This window comes from Mobula hypostoma, chromosome 5 (genome assembly GCF_963921235.1).
Source record: "Mobula hypostoma chromosome 5, sMobHyp1.1, whole genome shotgun sequence".
NCBI classification, from domain to species: domain Eukaryota; kingdom Metazoa; phylum Chordata; class Chondrichthyes; order Myliobatiformes; family Myliobatidae; genus Mobula; species Mobula hypostoma.
Window position 1 is genome coordinate 158,454,676 of NC_086101.1, and position 20,141 is coordinate 158,474,816.

At 39.7% G+C, this 20,141-nt stretch overlaps 1 protein-coding gene across 2 annotated transcripts in view; it reads left to right on the forward strand.

Moving 5' to 3' along the window:
- The window catches only part of map1b (microtubule-associated protein 1B), a 111,120-nt gene extending 92,577 nt beyond the window's left edge, over nt 1-18,543 (forward strand). For both annotated transcript variants that reach the window (XM_063049214.1, XM_063049215.1), the window contains 3 exons: nt 207-6,144; nt 9,556-9,794; nt 12,579-18,543. In XM_063049214.1, the coding sequence (XP_062905284.1) occupies nt 207-6,144; nt 9,556-9,794; nt 12,579-12,734 (6,333 nt within the window). In that variant the 3' untranslated portion in view covers nt 12,735-18,543. The remainder of the gene's footprint in view (nt 1-206; nt 6,145-9,555; nt 9,795-12,578) is intronic.
- Nucleotides 18,544-20,141: the final 1,598 nt, after the last annotated feature.

The following is a 20,141-nucleotide window of genomic DNA, read 5'->3' on the forward strand; positions in this document are numbered from 1 at the left end:
ACATTCAAATTGGAATTAACAGTTCAAAATATTTACATATATTTTGGTAATAGTAGAAGGAATATTTTATTTTTTTCCTGGCATGAGTATTCTTGTAATTACAATTCATTTGGCAGGAAATGGCTCTGAAACAAAAAAGCCAAGTTGATGTTAATTGAGGTCTTTCATTAATTACTACTAATTATTGTCTTTTATTCTGCTGTCAGATTGGAGAACTATTAAGTACCACACACCCAGGCAACAAAGCCAGCCTCACATTATTCTGTCCCGAAGAAGGCGACTGGAAAAACACTAATTTGGAGAAACACAATCTGCAGGACTTTATCAATATAAAACTGAACTCGGTCTCCATTTTACCAGAAATGGAAGGACTATCAGAATTCACAGAATACCTGTCAGAGTCGGTCGAAGTCCCGTCAGCCTTTGATGTATTGGAGCCCCCTGCATCTGGTGGCTTCCTGAAATTGTCCAAGCCTTGTTGCTACATTTTCCCAGGTGGAAGAGGGGACTCGGCTTTGTTTGCTGTGAATGGGTTTAACATGCTGATAAACGGTGGATCGGATCGCAAGTCATGCTTCTGGAAACTGGTGCGACACTTGGACAGAGTTGACTCAATTCTGCTCACCCACAACGGAGCAGACAACCTCCCGGGTGTCAATAGTCTGTTGCAACGTAAAATAGCGGAGCTGGAAGAAGAACAGTCGCAAGGATCCACCGCTAACAGTGACTGGATGAAAAATCTAATCTCACCTGAGCTGGGGGTTGTCTTTCTTAATGTCCCGGAAAATGTGACAAACTTGCAGCCTAATTTCAGGGTCAGGAGGAACACTGAAGAAACCTGCCTGACTCTCCAGTACTTAAACAAACTGTCTATAAAGCCAGAACCCCTGTTTAGGACTGTGGGAAATGCCATTGATCCAGTAATACTGTTCCAGAAAATGGGTGTGGGACGACTAGAAATGTACATTTTAAATCCAGTGAAGGGAAGCAAGGAGCTACAATATTTCATGCAACATTGGTCCAGCAACAACAAAGCTAAAACTGGACTCGTATTGCCAAATGGCAAAGATGCGGAAATCTCATTTCCATACTTGACTTCAATATCCTCTCTGATTGTGTGGCACCCAGCCAATCCATCTGAGAAAATAGTCCGTGCCCTTTTCCCAGGGAATGCTCCACAGTACAATATCCTGGATGGATTAGAAAAGCTCAAACACTTAGATTTCTTGAAACACCCGGTCGTAACTCAAAAAGAACTCATAGCAGGCCTGGCTGCCCCAACAGTTAAACAAACGAAGATGAAGCAACGGAGTGACAGCAAGGAGAGTCTCAAATCCAATTCCCGGCCGTCTGTTGGAAAAGGAGTTAAAAAGGATGTCAAGGAAGAAACACCTGAGATAACGAAACCTACTGCAGTTAATCACCAAGAGCCTCAGAAGGTAGAAAAGAAGGAAAAACCTGTAGTTAAGAAGGAAAAAGGCAGAACTGAATTGCAGTCTAAGCCTGAGGAGAAAGAGGCAAAAGCTAAAGCAGAACCTGCTAAACAGGAACTTGTAGAAAGTACACAGAAAGACGAGAAAATAAAGACTGAGAACAAAGCAAAACCTCTAAAAGAAAAGGTCATGAAGAAGGAGGTTAAAGCAAAGAAACCAGAAGAGAAGAAAAAAGAGGAAAAGGAAGTGAAAAAAGAGATTGCCAAGCCAGAGGCAAAAGAGGAAAAAACAGCCATTAAGAAAGAAAAGGTGAAAAAAGAGGAGAAACCTAAAAAAGAAGAAATAAGGAAGGAGGTAAAGAAGGATATTAAAAAAGAAGTGAAGAAGAAAGAAACACCAGTAAAAGAAGTGAAAAAAGAAGAAAAGAAAGACGTCAAAAAGAATGACAAAGATGTCAAGAAAGATGTGAAAAAGCCCATTAAGGAAGTCAAGAAACCTGTGCCAGCTACTGAGGCCAAAAAATCACCACCGAAACCCAAAGTGGAGAAGAAACCTGAGACTGTAAAGAAGGAAGATGCTAGCCCAAGCAAACTGAAAGGAAAGGCAAAACCAGGCAAGAAAGAAAGCAAGGTTGAAACCGTTGCTGCAGTTGGAGCAGCGGCAGCCACGGCGGCAGCGGTTACAGCCACGGTCACTGCTGCCGAACTCGAAGTTGAACGATCACTCATGTCCTCGCCAGAAGATTTAACTAAGGACTTTGAAGAGCTTAACGAAGAAGAGAAGAGAGACACCCAGGCACCTCCTGTACCAGTAGAGGATTCAGTACAGAATGAAGTGCAAGTGGAAAAGATGGGCCTTACGATTCATGGAGATGCGCTAGAGATAGATGAATCTCCCGATGAAGGAATAACAACCACTGAGGCAGAAGGTGAATTTGAGCAGTCTCCTCAAGAGTATATTGAGACAGAAAATAAGGAAACATTAGAACGATTTGAGGATGAAGGTGCAGGTTTTGAAGAATCCTCTGAACCTGGGGACTATGAAGAGAAGGCAGAGACTGAGGATGTTGAGGAGCTCGCAGGAACAGTGGATAAGATGGTTCCCACCAAAACTGAGCTGGAGCATGTTGTTATTGGGGAGAAAGCTGTGGCTGAGGACCTTGAAGCTGAGGAATTAATTGAAGCTGAAGAACCAGTTGATGTTGAAGAGATGGTAGAGAGAGAAGAGACTGAAGAATCGGAATTAGCAGATGATCACAGAGAACAAAAGGACAAGCTTCTTGCAAAAGCTGAGACTAAAGAAGAGGCAGAGGATGAAGGCAGTAGAGTAGGTGACAACAAAGATGCTGAAATATATGAAGAGAAAGAGAAATATGAGATTAAAAACATTGAAGTGAATAAAGTTCCATCTCCTGGTGCAACTCTGGATAAACTCTCCTCACTTCATTCTTCCATCATTGATCAAACATTGTCTATTCGTAATGAGACAATTCCTGCTGACTTTGAAAGTGAGGCAACAGCTTCTGATGAAGAAACCCATGAGGAGCCACCTGAAGAATTTACAGCTACATCTGGCTTTACTCAATCTACTATTGAAATTTCTAGTGAGCCCACCCCAATGGATGGAATGTCCACACCCAGAGACATTATGAGTGATGAGACCAACAATGAAGAAACAGAGTCACCAACTCAGGAGTTTGTTAGTGTAACAAAGTTGGAAACAACTGTTATTTCTCAGAGTCGAGAGGGAGCCAAGCTCTCTCCTGTGCCTGACACTTACAATGGGTTCTCCCTGGAAATTTCAAAAACCGATGTGACACAAGGTGATGATTACCCAGCTTCTGCCTCAACAATATCTCCTTCATCTTCCCTGGAAGAGGACAAGTACTTCAAACATCCACCTGCTGACATCAGCATTCCTAAACATGATGAATATGAAAAGCAGGAGGACTTCGATGTTGGAAAGCAAGAGAGAGAAATAAAAGACTTTGAAACCAAATTAAGCCCAGCAAGGAGTCCAGCTGAATCCTCACCACAATCTAGGACACCATTAAGCGATCGCAACGTCAACTTTGATTTGACTCCATCAGAAATCAAGGCATCCACTGATCTGACAGCTTTGGAACAGGAAGCTCCAGCTGATCAGTGTGCAAGTCCTGAAGAAAAAACCCTGGAAATGGCCTCACCCGCACAGTCCGGAACTCCTAGTGCTGGCCATACTCCATTTTATCAGTCTCCGATCGATGAGAAAGACAGTAAAGTACCAGCTGACATGTCAGGAAAGCTCCCAACGCCTATTATTATTGAGACTGACGATGTGAAAGCTGATGAGACCAGTCCAAGGTATAGTCCCATGGATGAGCCTGTACCTGATTCAGAATCACCCGTTGAGAAAGTTTTGTCTCCACTGCGTAGCCCGCCAATGTTGGGTTCCAGCTCCCCTGTTGATAGCTCTCCAAATGATGCAGAGGAATTCCCAGTACAGTATCTGGAAGGTGCAATGGAACTCACGGGTGACAAACTTAAACTTCTCTCTTCATCCCGACTTTATCCATTTAATGATTTCTCATCCGGTCCTCCTGCTCCTGAAAAAGACCAGGCAGCTGAGTTCGAATTGTTGACTCCCAAAGATAGTTTTAGCCAGGAACCAAAAGTAGAAGGGAGCACTGTTGGTAGTTTTGCATCACTTGGGCCCTTTGAATCACATAAAGTAGGAGGGGAGCTTTCCCCAACATTGGTGGATCTCAGCCAGATTGGTTCTGCCAAGGAAGACAGCAAAATGTCAATCTCTGAAGGAACCACGTCAGACAAATCAGCCACACCTGTCGATGAGGTGGTGGCAGAAGACACCTATTCCCACATTGAAGGGGCTGCATCAGCTTCAACAGCATCCCTGGCCACCAGTTCTTTTCCAGAACCCACAGCAGATGACGTTTCCCCCTCACTGCATGCAGAAGTTGGGTCTCCTCATTCAACTGAAGTGGATGAATCCCTGTCTGTATCAGTTGTGCAAACGCCTACAGCCTTCCAAGAAGCAGAGGTTTCACCTTCCAAAGAGGATTGCCCAAGGCCCATGTCAATTTCTCCTCCAGAAGTCTCTCCAAAAACTGCAAAATCCAGAACACCAGTGCAAGAGGCCAGGTCACCCGAACACTCTACAATGTCTGTGGAATTCAGTCAGGAATCTCCTGAACAGTCTTTAGCCTTAGACTTCAGCAAGCAGTCTCCTGAGCAACCTTCATTTAACGCCAGCTACCAGCACATTTCTGAGAATGGGCCGACTGAGGTAGATTATAGTCCAACTGATATGCACGAGACTCAATTTATGCAGCACTCTTTGCCTGCACTTGACAAACCATTCTATAGTCAAGATAAAGATCACTTACAGTTTGGTTCAACCCCACCAACAGAAGCTTCTCCAACAACTTCATCAGCTCGGACTCCACAAACAAGTTCTCCACTCCAGGAAGAATATGGTGTTTGTACTTCTGTCTCATCTGCCATCCCCTCTGAAAAAACAATTATTGCTGGAGAAGCTTTCCTCCCAGAGAGGCTCCCAGCTACCCGTTCGCCACAAACAACTTCTCCACTGCAAGAGAAGGAAGACTTACAGATGTTTGATGTTTCACAGCCTATTTCATTTGCAAATAACATTTCTCCTTTTCATGGTTCTGATTCACCAGGTTCCGGTCTACTGCAGGAGAAGTCTCCAACAGGATCATCAATATTTTCTTCTTCAGAGCAAGTATCTGCTGTATTTGCAACACATTCATACCAAGAGCCTTCCCTCTCACCGAGCAAAATTCCAGTAGTGCAGACAGACATTGAAGAAATGGAGGCATTCAGTAGCAAACAAGATAAAGTCAAAGACACTTTTGAGGTTGATGGTGGACCTTTTGCATCCAGAACAGAGGCTCAATATCATGCAGACAAATGTTATAAAACTCCTTCTTCATTCAAGCTCAACATGGCTGATCTTTCCCCTTCTTTCATCAACCCTAGCCCCTTGGAATTTTTTGAACAAGAAGATGCTCTTGAAGATCTCGAAAGGCCATTGACCCAAGGTGGAGGAGCTCAGCCTCCTTCTGGTGGAAAGCACCAGGCACGTCAGTGCGATGACACTCCAGGCACATCAATCAGTGAGTCAGCTCCATCACAGACTGATTCCGACTTCCCCCCTGGAACAGAAGAATGCCCATCCATCACTGCAGATGCTGCCTTAGACTCTGAAGATGAGTCTGAAACCCTTCCTACAGACAGAACACTTGTACATAGACAGATGGATCCCCCGCCTGTCCCCTTAAAGGACCCCAGTCCTCCTCCTCCACACCCAGATGTTTGCATGGTAGATCCTGAGGCATTGCCTACTGAACAGAACTTAGCAAAGGCAGATAAATCTTTGAAGAAGGATGTTAAAGAAAGAACAAAAACCAAAAAGCAGGCCACAAAGACAAAGTCTTCCTCTCCTTCTAGAAAATCTGACAACAAACCAAAGCACCCCAGTGCTCCTTCCAGAACAACTGCACTTGCGTCAGCCAAGGAATCATCTGATAAAACTGCAAAAACAGCTTCGCCTAAAAAGGATTCAGCGGACAAGGGGCCCAAAGCTAGCACCAATCCAGAAGTGAAAGTTGCTCGAGGTGACGACAAAGAAGCAAAGAATGCTACAAACACCACAAACTCAAAATCTGCACACACCACTAAAAATCCAGGTAATAACCCTTTAGCCTGTTTCAGTAAACTGACTAATTCAGTATAAATCCAGGATATTGCACTATTTTGAATATTGAGTATTTAAACATAAAATGTATGCATTTACTTCTAGAAATTCCAATTTCTTGACCTCCATTATCTTGGCAGAAACACAGAATCTTATTTCATTTCTGAGTAGTTTCTCTCAGGAAGGCATAGCAAAAATTTCTCACCTATTAAATCAAATGACAGAATCCTAGTTAACAACATTCTGCAATTCTTTGAATTTTTTTTGCTTTTCCATCGACGACTAAACTACTAAGTAAAGTGTTCTTATTCAGAGATATACAACTCTTGATTCAGTGATCCTTATTCGAAATGGCTAACGCTGCATAACTGGTCAGGTGAATGACAAAAAAAAACCTGTTAATCGTATATTTGTAAAAAGTCCTTAACATTCTCAATGAGAATTCTGCATAAATAATGTAAGTAAGCATATGTCTGTTACTTTAGCCTTAGACCATTTGTGAGAAGTTTCTGAAGCTCTTTTGGGGCCACATCAGATGTAGAATAATAATGTAGTTTATCTGTGTTAAAAGTTTGATACCAGGAAGAATTAGAAGAGATTCACAGTTTGAGAAAGAATGTAGAAAAGGCAATTATAACGGCATTGGACAGATATTAAATTTAAGCGGTAGATAATTAATATTTAATGTGCAAAACCCGATAGAGAGAATTGTTAATAATCTTTCAGTGAGGAAGACAGACCACGCAATATGCAAATCACATTATGTCTATGATGATGGCTGCAGGGAAAATGTCCAGAGCCAGTTATACAGTTCTAATTGCTCATTGCTCAAAAACTTAACGTGCAATTAGAGGATAAGATATTGAGATAAGCAATAGAACTTTTAACTAAAAGAGATGAAAAAATAGTGGGGTTACTAGAAAGGATTCCGGAAGCTGTTAAGCATATAATCTTTAAATAACAAAATGTTTACACCATTTATAATAATCATAATTATTAATATCCCTGCTCCTCATGATTTGTTGCTGTTTCTCACCCAACAATATTCACCATAATTGGTTAGAATTTAAGGGCTTTGAACCCAAAGTTCTGGTCAATCAGTATTCTGGCTAATCATAGGCATCTCTATATTCATTCACGAGGAAATCTGCAGATGCTGGAAATTCAAGCAACACACCCAAAATGCTGGTAGAACGCAGCAGGCCAGGCAGCATTTTTGGTGTGTTGCTCTATATTCATTCATTGCTGGATCACAAGTCAATCCATTTGAAAAAATATTTTCAAATATTCTAAATACACTGATTTTCCTTCTGTGTATCTTCCTTGGCAGTGTTTTGGCATTCAAGATTGTGAAATGAGAGATTACACAGACTAGGGCTATATTCCCTACAAATTGCAAGCTAAAAGATCGATTTGATAGATGTTAAGGTAGAAATGCTAGGTGGAGAATCTAGGACTAAGTGCACAATCTACAAAGTGAAATCAGTCCCTCCAGTAAGAAAAGTAAGAATCAATTTACCCACAAAAGATCAAATAAGCTTAGAAATTTCTTTTGCAACTGACAGTTGATGCAGGACCAAAAAATGGTTATAAACCTGACACAGTAAAATTTTGGATAACCAAATGCTTATAAGGATATGAGGCAACGACAGGGTTTGGCGTTCAGGCCAAGATCTGGTGCAAACTTGTTAAGTGGAGGAATAAGATGGAGGTACAGCATTGCCCATGTTCCATTGTTCTGTTCCACATGCTATCTATATTCTCAGCAATGCTGGATAGAAGAATAAGAACAGTCAGGACTATCCTACCTCCATATCACTGTAAATGCTGCTACATTAACTGAGTTAAACCATCCTCTATCTGCATTTTAAAATCAACATTAATGCATTGTGAAAAAAATTGTCCAAAGAACACAGTCATTGCATACAGGAGGCCAGTTAGTCTTTTAGTCCTTTTTTTAAATATCAGATTGGGCCAGTTGACTCGATTCCCTGAATCTTTCCCTATAATTTTATTTCCTTCAGGTACGTAGCCAATACTTTATTGAAAGTCATGTTTTGAATTTGTTTCCACCTTTCTTTGAGGCAATACATTCTAAGTTATCACCATTTGCTCAAGGAAACTCTCCTGTCAACTCTATTTTCTTAGCTGTAGATTACTTTTGAATGCATAATTGAGTCTGAAAGGCACCTTGGCATTTCCCCTCCAATTCAGCGTGAGACTCAACAGTTAGTTTTGAAATAAATATAAAACAGAATAACATAAAAGATGGAAATCTGAAAGAAAATGTGGGGAAAAAAACAAGTTGCATTTCCAACGTGGAGAAATCTTTTTCTACTTCAGATGTTCATCCTTAGTTCTACGCCTGAAATGTAGGAAGGTGTTTACTGAGGCAGCAGCAGTACACCATTATAAATGTTCAGAGCAGGAAGAAATTAGTACAGTCACAAAACACAGAAGCAAGCCCCTTGGCCCATGGCTTCTGTACTGATAATCAAATGCTTTTCCATATTCAAGCTTTCTCAGAAAGGCAGTGTCCATAATTATGGTCCCCCAGCACCCACAGCATGCCCTTTTCTCACTGTTACCAGCAGGTAGGAGGTACTGAAGCCTGAAGGCACACACTCAGCAATTCAGGAACAGCTTCTTCCCCTCTGCCATCCGAATCCTAAATGGACATTGAACCCGTGAACACTACCTCACTTTTTAATATATACTATTTCTGTTTTTGCTTGATTTTTAATCTATTCAATATACATATACTATAATTTATTTATTTTTCTTCTATATTATGTATCGCATTGAACTGCTGCTGCTAAGTTAACATTTCACAACACATGCCGTTGATAATAAACCTGATTCTAATTCTTTCTCCATCACCTAGCTCAATGCCTTCAGTGCTCAGTGTTGGAAAAGCATTCATCCAAGTAAATAGTGTGAGAGCTTCTGCCTCCACCACCCTCTTCAGGTTACTTGTTCCAGACTTCAATACTTCCTCAACTCCCCTGGAGATCTCCTACCCCTGAACTTTAAAAACCTGTGCCCGCTTATTTTAAACACTTGCTATCTACCCAGTCTATGGCCCTCAGAATTTTGTATATCTCAACCAGTGTTATTGTCATGAATGAACTCCCACGTAGAGAAGATATAGATGGCTGGTAAGAACAGTTTGACCACCAACATGCGCTGTGTATGTCTCACAGCTATTGTCATATTGCTGGTATCTGCAAGACTAGATATGAAAACAATTTCATGCAGTTACATTTGCTTAGTTATTGTTCACCAGTCAGCACAGGGCATGGCCCCAGGTGGGTGGGGGCTGTAAAGGAGAAGAGATGGGGGGCAGAAGGAGCTGATTTTTGCAGTGTAGTAATATTGAACCATTGAATCGTTTCTGTTGTAGGTTCCAGCAGCAATAAGGCAGCGGGCATGCCATCAGTGCCTCCTGGCCCCCCTGTTTACCTTGACCTGGTGTACATTCCAAATCACTGCAGTGCCAAGACGGTGGATGCTGAGTTTTTCAAACGAGTGAGATCTTCCTACTACGTAGTGAGTGGAAATGACCAGGCAGCTGATGAACCAAGCAGGGCTGTACTGGACGCTCTTCTGGAGGGCAAATCTCAGTGGGGCAGTAACATGCAGGTAAGGTTGCCAAGTCCTTCTTTCAGAGTACAGAGTAGAGTTTTTGCCATTTTCAGAATCCCTTTAAGTTGTAACATGTTGTATAATAGTTCTTTTCAGTGCTATTTCCCACTGAAATTTACAACATACAAAGATATAAAGATTAGCTTTATTTGTCACATGTACATTGAAACGTACAGTGTTATTTGTGTCGAAATAAATCAGTGAGGATTGTGCTGGGATAGCCCGCATGTGCTGCAATGCTTCAGGCGCCAACAGCTGATTAACCCTAACCCTAACCGTGTATGTCTTTGGAATGTGGGAGGAAACCGGGTCACCCAGAGGAAATCCATGTGGTGACAAGGAAAAAGTACAAACTCCTTACAGACAGCAGTGGGCATCCAATCAGTGATCACTGGTGCTGTAAAGCAATTGTGCTGAGCACTACACTACTATAGTCTAACATACAGTAGATTCTGTTGCAAAGCAGAATATCCCAGACAGCCTACAGGAGTGTAAATCAGGCAGATACAGGAGAGCCTTCAGTGAGCAGCCTTCCCAGCTGAAATGGGCATTTTGCTACATTTCTATACAGGCTGATGTGCTATAGTATTTGTTGGATGAGCTGTGTTAGTTGTGGAGCTGCCTCATGTACAAGGTGCAACATTGAACAGAGGAAACTGCCTGGAACTAATTGGAAATATTAGAGCTAGACTTCCTGATTAAAGGGTCAGAAATAAAATGGGGTAAGAAGCGTGAGTAACCTAATTCACTGTCCTTAAAGGGACAATGGCCTACCTCTTAAAAAATGGCACTCAAGTTATGTAGTGTGGATTAATGACTGCTCTACAGTCAGGTAAGCTGCCATACAGTCAATAAATTGCATTGTTGGATGTAAGAGGAAGATTTTGTGACGTGCAACAATGGATCACTTTCCCTTGTGATACGCATTACAGCATCTACATATTCCTAGTTTGCACATCTCTGAGAACAGGAAACACATTTTTTTGTGATAGGACAATGGTGCCAGGTTGACTTCTCTCCGTAACCTGCTGTATTCTTGCACTGAGGTGAGAGAGTAGTAAATTTGAGGGTTATTGTGATCTTTTGGGTTTTTAACCAGCTGATTGGTGTGGATTTGTCCTTGCACCAGAGGAATGATCTAACAACTTACCAACACCAGAAAACCAGGCATTGCCATCAACAAGCAACTTTGGGCAGTAGGCTGATGCCCTGCTATAGTTCTTGGAAGAGTCTGTTGGACTGGTTGGAGGTGGAGTGTACTGGGGTTCCTTGCTAAGGGGTGTAGCTCACAAACCATAGATAATGAATCTATGGGGATGGAGTGATGCCCAATTCAGGCAGCCTTGAGTGAGTAAGTGAATCTTTTCCAAAAGTTCCTCAGGGCTGGAGAGTGGAGGAGAGCACAGGGGATGAGATAGAGAGGGGGTACATAATGGGGTGGGGAGACCAAGAGGAAACTGCATAGGAAGGAGTGGTGGAGTGATATAGAGGAAGGGAACAAGGTAGAAGGCTATGGAGTAAGGAAGAGAAAAAGAGCAAGGGTCTGAGTGGGAAGGAGTGTTGAGTGAGGGAATAAGAGAATGAGAAAAGGAGTGAAGGATGGGATTTACCAGAAAATGTGGGATTGGAGAGGGGGTAGATGGAAAAAGAAAGGGGATTTGAGAGGAGGAAGGAGTTGGACTAGCGATATGTCAGTGGACAACAACACATGTCTGGTTTCAGGAAGTAGATGTGTGTGTGGGAAGCCCTTCATGCTTTTAATGTCTTTGTAACAGAGCCTAGCCTCAAGTGGCTAGGACCTCCTTACCACTGGACCAAGAAGATCTCGCTCTGTCAAGCCTGCATGATAGATGGTGTGTAACAGCTGCTTTCTATTAATAGAAGCCACAGATGAGCACCTTCCACTCCTCATCCCATGAAGCGAAGAGAGAGCAAGTTACCTTCAACCCCAATGAACTGGCTTCCTTTAATCAGGAAGACTGGCTGTGCTTCTTCCAATCAACTCTAGGCAGTTGCCTCTGTTCAGTGTTTCACCTTGTACATTAGGCAATTCCACTACTGGTACAAGAATAGACCTAACTGTTCCTTCATGGAATGTCTGTTTGTTGAAAATTATTCGTTTATATTTTACATATATGGCTACGTAGAACATTTTATTTGAGAATAGCCTCTGGATACTGCATTGGATGATTTCTGCAAAAATAAAACATAATCCTGCAAGTGATATTTTGCTTTTATTAGCTCATATTAATAGGCATTTCATCTGTTAATGACATGATCTCTGGCCCAAACAGGATCCTTTTGTAAAGGATCTGCACTTACTCCATGAACAGAGAATTTGTTTCCTACATCTGGTCAATTGGTTTATTATCATCACAAATATTGAGGCACAGTGTAAAACTTAGTTCTGTGTGCCATCCATAGAGATCACTGTCTCACATCAGTACATCGGGAGAGTTCAAGGGGAAAACGACAGTAGAATGCAGAATGAAGTGTTACAGTCACAGAAGAAGTGCAGTGCAGGCAAACAATAAATAAGGTGCAAGGCCATGACAAGGTGGATTGTGAGGTCGAGACTAATCCTACCATGCAAGAGGTCCATTCAGTAGTTTTATAACAGTGGGCACAGGAGGGAGAGAGAGGGAACATCTGGGGTCGGAGAGGTCTTTGGTTATGTTGGCTGCTTTACTGAGGCATTGAGAAGTGTAGATAGAGTCCACAGCCCTCGTGTAACAGATACGAGATGGAATAGGTTCATTGTTATGTTGTGCTTTCTTACAGGTTACCCTGATTCCAACCCATGACTCGGAAGTCATGCGGGAATGGTACCAGCAGACTCATGAGAAGCAACAGGACCTCAACATCATGGTCTTGGCAAGCAGCAGCACTGTGGTCATGCAAGATGAATCGTTCCCTGCATGCAAGATTGAACTGTAACTGGGAGTTCCACAGAACCAGAACATTCAGCCAGTTGTTTAAGGGGAAGCACTCAAATGGAAATTTCAAACAAAAGAGGAAAGCAGATGTAACTCAATGTCTGCTGAATACTGTACGATAGATTTGTTATACAGGTCACTAGGGTGTAACACTTTCCAGACTATTTAGTTCCTATGCTGAGGCAAAATTTTCTTATTCTTACAAAAAAAATGCAGGGTTTAAAATACTTGGATCTGTCACACTCTGAATCCATTGCAATTGTGGTGTGGTTGATATTGGTTGAGTTTTTTTTGTTCAGAAAAGAAATTGAAAGTGGGTGAACTTTTCCATGGCAAAAATGAATCACCATCTCTAACAGCAGTCATTTTAAAGTGTGAAATTTAGCTTTTTTGATGACCATAATGCCGAGGCCAGGCAGTATAATACTACGAACTCCACATGAAAACACTCTTTCACATATACTGGAATCACAAGTATTTGAACCCTTTTCACGTAAACAGCCGACCCCCTCCCATAAAAATGCAGAACTATTTAACTAAGGCATGTTCCCTCTGTACCAGCTTCTTGATAAATTTAATTCTGCATATGAACGTGGCATATTGCCATTAAGCCTTGATAAAACTGCATGCTTTAAAACAATAATATATCTAAGCAGAGACCAAAGGAGTTGGGAGTACACATACTAGTCATTTTGCCTTAGACAGTGACTTGAATGTAATGTGATCTAGGTTGCACTTTTTTAAAATGGGAAGTGTATGAGGCAGACATCAGACAGTGAAGACCAGCGTAGGACGGTAGTTTGAGAAGTGCTGTGATTTGTGTGTATGTGTGAATGTGTCCGTACTTGTAAGCGACAACATGGATTTCCTTGAGACCAGTCATAGAAGATGTTCCAATGTGATGTAGACTTTTTTGATTTCAAAGGTTGTTGTTTATAACAAGCACAGGAAGAGGTGGAATTGGATATGAAGAAAAAAAAAATCACTACAAGTGTGCGGAAAGTTTTATTTGTTTTGGTTATGTGGTATATCATTAATAAATAGATTCCATTCTGTTTAGTTTCTACTTTTCATCCAAAAATGGCCAAGTAAAGGTTCACTGGTTGGGTGCATTATGTTGACTCAGAAAGGGTGTTTTTTTATAACTCTCTGAACTATTGATCTTTTATAGTTCTGAACATTATCTTTCTAGAGCCTTATTCATCACCTGTATAGCATTCCTTTAACCGTAATACATCTAAGTTTGTATAGGTCTGGTATTGTGCAGTCACTGGTGTAATTCTGTTAATAATGTACAGCTCAAATTTGAATTAATTCAGTTTTAATTCACATTTGATAGAGATCTAACAGTGGAAATACAATTTATGTATCTTTTGTGATACGTTGTACTTCGAAGCATTTATAAATTATAAAACTTTAGTTCTTTTATTTTGAAACCCTTATCCATTACATAAGTTCTATCTACTGGTATAAGTACAGCTGACCTATGGTGAACAGAATTGGAATATTTGGGTTGAGGATATAGATGTTGGAAATGTTGGAAGAGCTGTTGCTTTAATATAAATTGAAATGTGTTTGTGTGTGTTTGTGTTATTTTAATTATAATGATTGATTAGCTAAAGACTAAGCTAGTACTAGACAAATGACTGCAGCTTTAAAGCAATTTCAAATGTTATTTAGTAGTTAATCAGTAAGTTTTCACTTGTATGATTGGAGTCCACATAAGCCATTTAGGGAACCAAGATGAATGCAGATATCTTTTCTGCAAAGTCAATAATTTAATTTCTTCTCATGAACTTTTCATAGACAACCCAGCAAGTGACCTCCTGTATATTTTTGAATGCTATATTTTTGTTTTAAGAATGTATGTGTTGTATATTTTAGGAAATATATTTTGTTTATTGAATTTTCGGAAATTAATTTTATGAAACACGTAAGTCAATAAGTAACTAGCATTCAAGTGAAATACACTAATTCCATTTTAATTTGATATGTGGTAGTGCAGTGTAACGGTCCAAGTTACAAATTGTAAATGTGTAGCATTAATGATAATCTGAAACCCATTATTTTCTGATCATCTTAATTGATTTCTGTATACTTACATTTTCAAGGTTTGCAGTTTTACAGTTAAAACTCCTGTTAACTGGGAGAATACCATGTAAATCTTGCTGAGGAGAATGTATTTTTCTTTGATACCAAATATGATGGTAGCTTCTATGCTGTAAAAATGCATAGTTCTACTTCCAGCTGGACCTGCAGAATCAGAAATTGCATTGAATTGAAACCGGTATCATGCATCTTTACTATTTATTGATGCTTTGTTGAAATTTTGTTGGGATTCAAATATTATTGCCTTCGTCCATGGTAGAGGGCATTCACACTATGGCACAGTGCACCAACATGCAGAATTCCTTTGAGCTTGGATCCTTATTCTTTTAGCATAATGGGATTATTGCCATGACACATAACAATTTAATCAATCTGTGAGGTTAGTGAAAGTCATTGACTTTTGGATGATTCAAATATATCTGATTTATCTTTGTTCTCTTTTGTGGTTGAGAAAATATCCACTGTTGGATCTAATTAACGAGCCTTAGACGTGAATTAGATGCCATTTGACCCCACTGATTGTAACTTTGCCAGATATACAACTTAACCAGCTGCTTTCCCACGGATATGACCTCATTTTTGTATAGTATGTTTTTTTTTAAAGAAAGCTGATTATTTTATTTTTTAAATACTTTGTGAACAAAAGTGTGAAGCAAATTAGTTTTAACAGAAAATGAAAGCATGTTATGTTTGCACTGTTTTTGTACACGGCTTTCCTAACGTGGACAGGCTTCATTAGAATCAAATCTCATTGTGTTGCTTCAGACAGCAGAACTTTTGCAATATTTTGTATGTATTATAATGTTTAGTAGTTGTAGAATTTTATTTGCAGATATTGCTCCAGATAGGTTTGAGAAGCATTACTGAACACATGGTTTTAAATTATTTGTTTTTGCTATTTAAGCAAACACCCTTTTTCATTTTAGCATACAATTAATGCCAACAGTAATTTTAGGTAAATTTTAATGACATCTTCTATTGTAACTATATAGTTTAACGATAACAACATTCAAAACTGTGCTTTTAAAGGATAGCCGCTCCCTAATTCTAGAATAAATTTAAAATGTCAGTAACCATGTAATTTATAATTGGCTTGTTTGCACTGCTTAAAGCTGCTGGTGCTAGAAACTGAGTGATGTTGCTACGTTTTGTTCCTCTAGTACGCTGCACTACAGGATTTAGCTTCTACGCAAACATGCAGTCAGAACAAGAAAAAAACAGAGAAGCCATTGCTGATCAAGATTTTTAAAAAATCAGCGAATGATATATCAGGCCACTCTTGCACATCTCCGATCAGCTCATTGAATATAGATTAGGCAAACGTGGAGAGGCAGAAGGACTGAAGAGCAGTTGTGGCCAGAATGGTGAGATAGCATGGAAGGAATGTTCAGTCATCTTATAAAGATCTAAAAGCCCCTTTCATCTGCTTTCTTTCCTTGTGCTCAGTATACCACACAGTAAAAATTATTTGTGTATTTGAAAATAACAGCTAAATTCTAAAGCTTCAAAATGGTTGTTAGCATGGGAGAACATCCTTCACACCACTGTGAGGGCAGACTCAAGTCAAACTGTTTTGAATCCTCTGGTTTCTTGTCGCTAGTAACTTAGTAGTGTTTAAATAAGATGGAACAAGAATATTTTTCAAGATTTAATTCCATTATAACCTGTAGCTTTCTGACTACAAAATTACTAATTGTAACATCATAAAAGCAATTTATTTTTTTAAGCTCCTTTTCTAAAAGAATAGTTTTTTTCAAAGCTGCACAGACAAGATAGGTTGACTGGCTTAAAGTGCAGTCTGATCCTAGTCCAAAATCAACAGTTGCAATTAAAGAAACTGTTCTCATTTACTTTTCTGTGAAAGAATTTGTTATGACTGTTTCAGATAAATTGCCTTTCCCTATACTTCTATGAATCCATAATTAAACCGTGAGCAGTTAGTTGTGCTATCATAGGGTGCGTACTGTGAGAATGTGCATGTGGCATGCTGTTTTATTGGTGTCCCTGTAGAAAATGTTTGTGGAGACCTGTTTCAAGTTCCTTTAAATAGTACTGGTTGAAGAGGCATGTTATTTGCCCAGATCCAGTTGCATATTCTGCACAAGCTGATGTGCAGTTTATCCTAATGGTACCCGTTTTCTGGCGAGCAGTGCAGTTCTACAAATGCATTGTTGTCCCTTTCCCCAGATCTCACTCCTGCTCCTCTTGTTTTCTCATTTATTTTCACCTGATATAATGTGATATGTTTTTTCAGGACCATTTAAAATAAAATATCAGAACCTGTTTTTGGTAGAATTGCTGTAATTAGAATGGTAAAGTCTAAATGGTCAAAAGATGTTTTTTATAGAAAAAAATACTGCATTTGATGACTGCATCCCTGTTAGTTTCCGGTTTCATGTTTACATTTCCTGAAGACTTAAAAAAAAGTTCATTTTACTGAGTGGGAAAATCAATTGTGTAATTGTGAGATTGCATTTAGTAATAGTAAGTATCAACAGTGAAGGAATTTGATGAGAAGTAATTCTGTGCCGTGGAAAGCGCTGAATCTCCATGGTAGATTTTATGGAACATGTTAAGCCAAATCTGATTTTGGCAATGTAATGTACATTTTCTTTTTCTTTGTGCTATTTTTAAAAGCATCCAAACTCACAATATCAGTAAGGTGAAAATGATTGCTTAATTCTAGTGGGTTTCAGGATCCTTGAGGTTCATAGAACAAGGCACTTGAATTGCAATTACTAAGTGGGTTTGAACATGTTACATTCCAACAACCAACCTTTTTTTGAAATAGACAATCCACTGATATCTTGCTATGGTTAATTTTCTTCCAGATTTATATACTGTACGCTAAACTAATGTACTGGATTCTGGATTGTTCATAATCCACTTGCTGATAGAAAGATTGCAATGCAATTCATTCCCACCTTACCACATATACAGTATACCCATTATGATATTCTGTGGATGAAAAGGGTATGTGTTGTGAAGTTCATTTTAATAAAAAGAAAAATATGAGTGCATTAATAAAATTGGCATAGCATCTGTGGTGAGGGAATTTGCTCACTTTTAGATTTTAGGGTGAATGGGTGTTTGGGATGTTGAGTGTTTTTTTTAAAACAAAACTCATTGTAAATGTTTGACACATTAAATTATATGTGTGATGACACGCTGCATAGCTGTGACCTGATGATACTTCAGCTGATTTACAAAGTGATGCTGTTAATGGGATGTTTGTGACATTACAAAGTAATAGTGACCAAAAACTGTTAATGCCTAATGCCTGGGTATATGACTGCAACCAACATTGTGGCTGTCCAAAGTTACTCTCATCCTTGATTCACAACAATCCTTCTGATGACTAAAAAAAAAAATGGACTGTAAACATGAAAAATCTGCTTAAACACTTGCATGCAGTTTTATCTTCCAGAAATGGAAAGCACCAGTCTTACAGTTGACTGAGCAGCAACTGAATCCTCCCATTATCTGAATAATGTTTTATGTGTCAAACTGCAGCTGTGTATGGTATTTATGTCTTATAATCCTGCAAAACTCTATCCAGTCATATCTAATGTAGAACTTAGTTTTCAGTGAAAGTATTATGTAGTGCTTTTCAGATATTGTGTGCAATATCCCCTGCCACTGGAGTATTTGATGTAAAGGGAACAATTAAATTAAAATCCACAATAAAATGAAATATGATAGTGGAGTTATGGTTATTTCACCCTACCACACCCCTCCCCCCCCACAACCAGTGGTGAGAAAGCATATTTTTCCCATTAGCTCTGTTAATATTATTTATTTTTTGTACGGTCGTGTACATTTTTGTGTGCTGTACACAGTTTTTGACATTAAAAGCTATAGACTGTGACGGAGATGAGAAGAAGTAGCTAGAAGCAGAGGCTTGTAGTACTGGTGCTATTTCCAAATGAAAAGATGGTTAAAATTATGAAGGATTTTACTGGAATAAATCAAGAACATTATCTTCATCTGTCTGAAAAATCAGTGACAAGGAGGTCAACAACTTAGATGTTATAATGGAAAGGGATTTCTATAAGTAAATGCTTGACTTGGGGGAAAGACCATAATATTATTTAGAGAGAGAATGCAGAAATATTGAAGCAGGGGCATTTTAAGTAGCATAAAGCTGAGATTAGCATTTGGAATGTTGGACCAAAGAACTAACATTAATTCAGCAAGGTGACTAACTCCCTATGTTCAGTGGAATGTAATCAGATGATACAAGTCCAAAAATGCCACAGTATTTTATTTATTTAATATGATTTGGAAGTAATTAAATCATTTCAATGAAATACGTATTATTGAGCCCTGAAACTTTGATTATTTACTCCCCTCCATAGATATGGCCTGACTTGCTGAGTTCCTCTAGCATTTTGTGTGTTGTTTATAATGCATTTCTGCTGAGAAGTAATTTTTAAAGATTCCACAATGACATGAAGATGAAACAAAATGTTCTAATGTTTTACAGCTCTCTCATGAGACTGTATGTTGAATAGTTTACAGTGATCTGTGTTAACTCAGTTTACTTGCTAGTACCTTTGCTTCTTAGTCAGAAATGTTGGGCCCAGGACGTAAGGACACAATCCTACATTGTTACAATCTAGGAGTAGGCAGCTGGAGTGTGTCACCCACTTTTCAGGTAAGGCTCAGACTGGCTGCTCAGGTGACTTGACCAGCATCATCCATAAGATAGGAGCAGAATTAGGCCACTTCATCCATCGACTCTACTCCACCATTCCACCCTGGCTGATCTCTCAACCCCATTCTCCTGCCTCCCCTGTGTAACCTTTGATGCCCTAGCTAGCCAAGAACCTATCAACCTCTGTTTTAAATATACTCAATGACTTGGCCTCCACAGCCATCTGTGGCAATGGAGATTCACCATCATCTGGCTAAAGAAATGCCTTCCCAACTCTGTTCTAAATGGATGCCACTCTGTTCTGAGGCTGTGCCCTCTGCCTAACAAGATAAGAGCCCATGGTATTACAGGAAAGATACTAGCATGGTTAAGAGTAACGGCTGATTGCCAGGAGGCAAAGAGTGGGAATAAAGGGAGCCTTTTCTGATTGGCTGCTAGTGACTAGTGGTGTTCCATCGGGGTCAGTGTTGGGACGCTTTTTACGTTGTACACCAATGATTTGGATGATGGAATTGATGGGTTTGTGGCCAAGGTTGCAGACGATATGATGATAGGTGGAGGTGCAGGTAGTGTTGAGGAAGCAGGGAGGGAGGACTTAAACAGATTTGGAGAATGATCAAAGAAGTGGCAGATGGAATACAG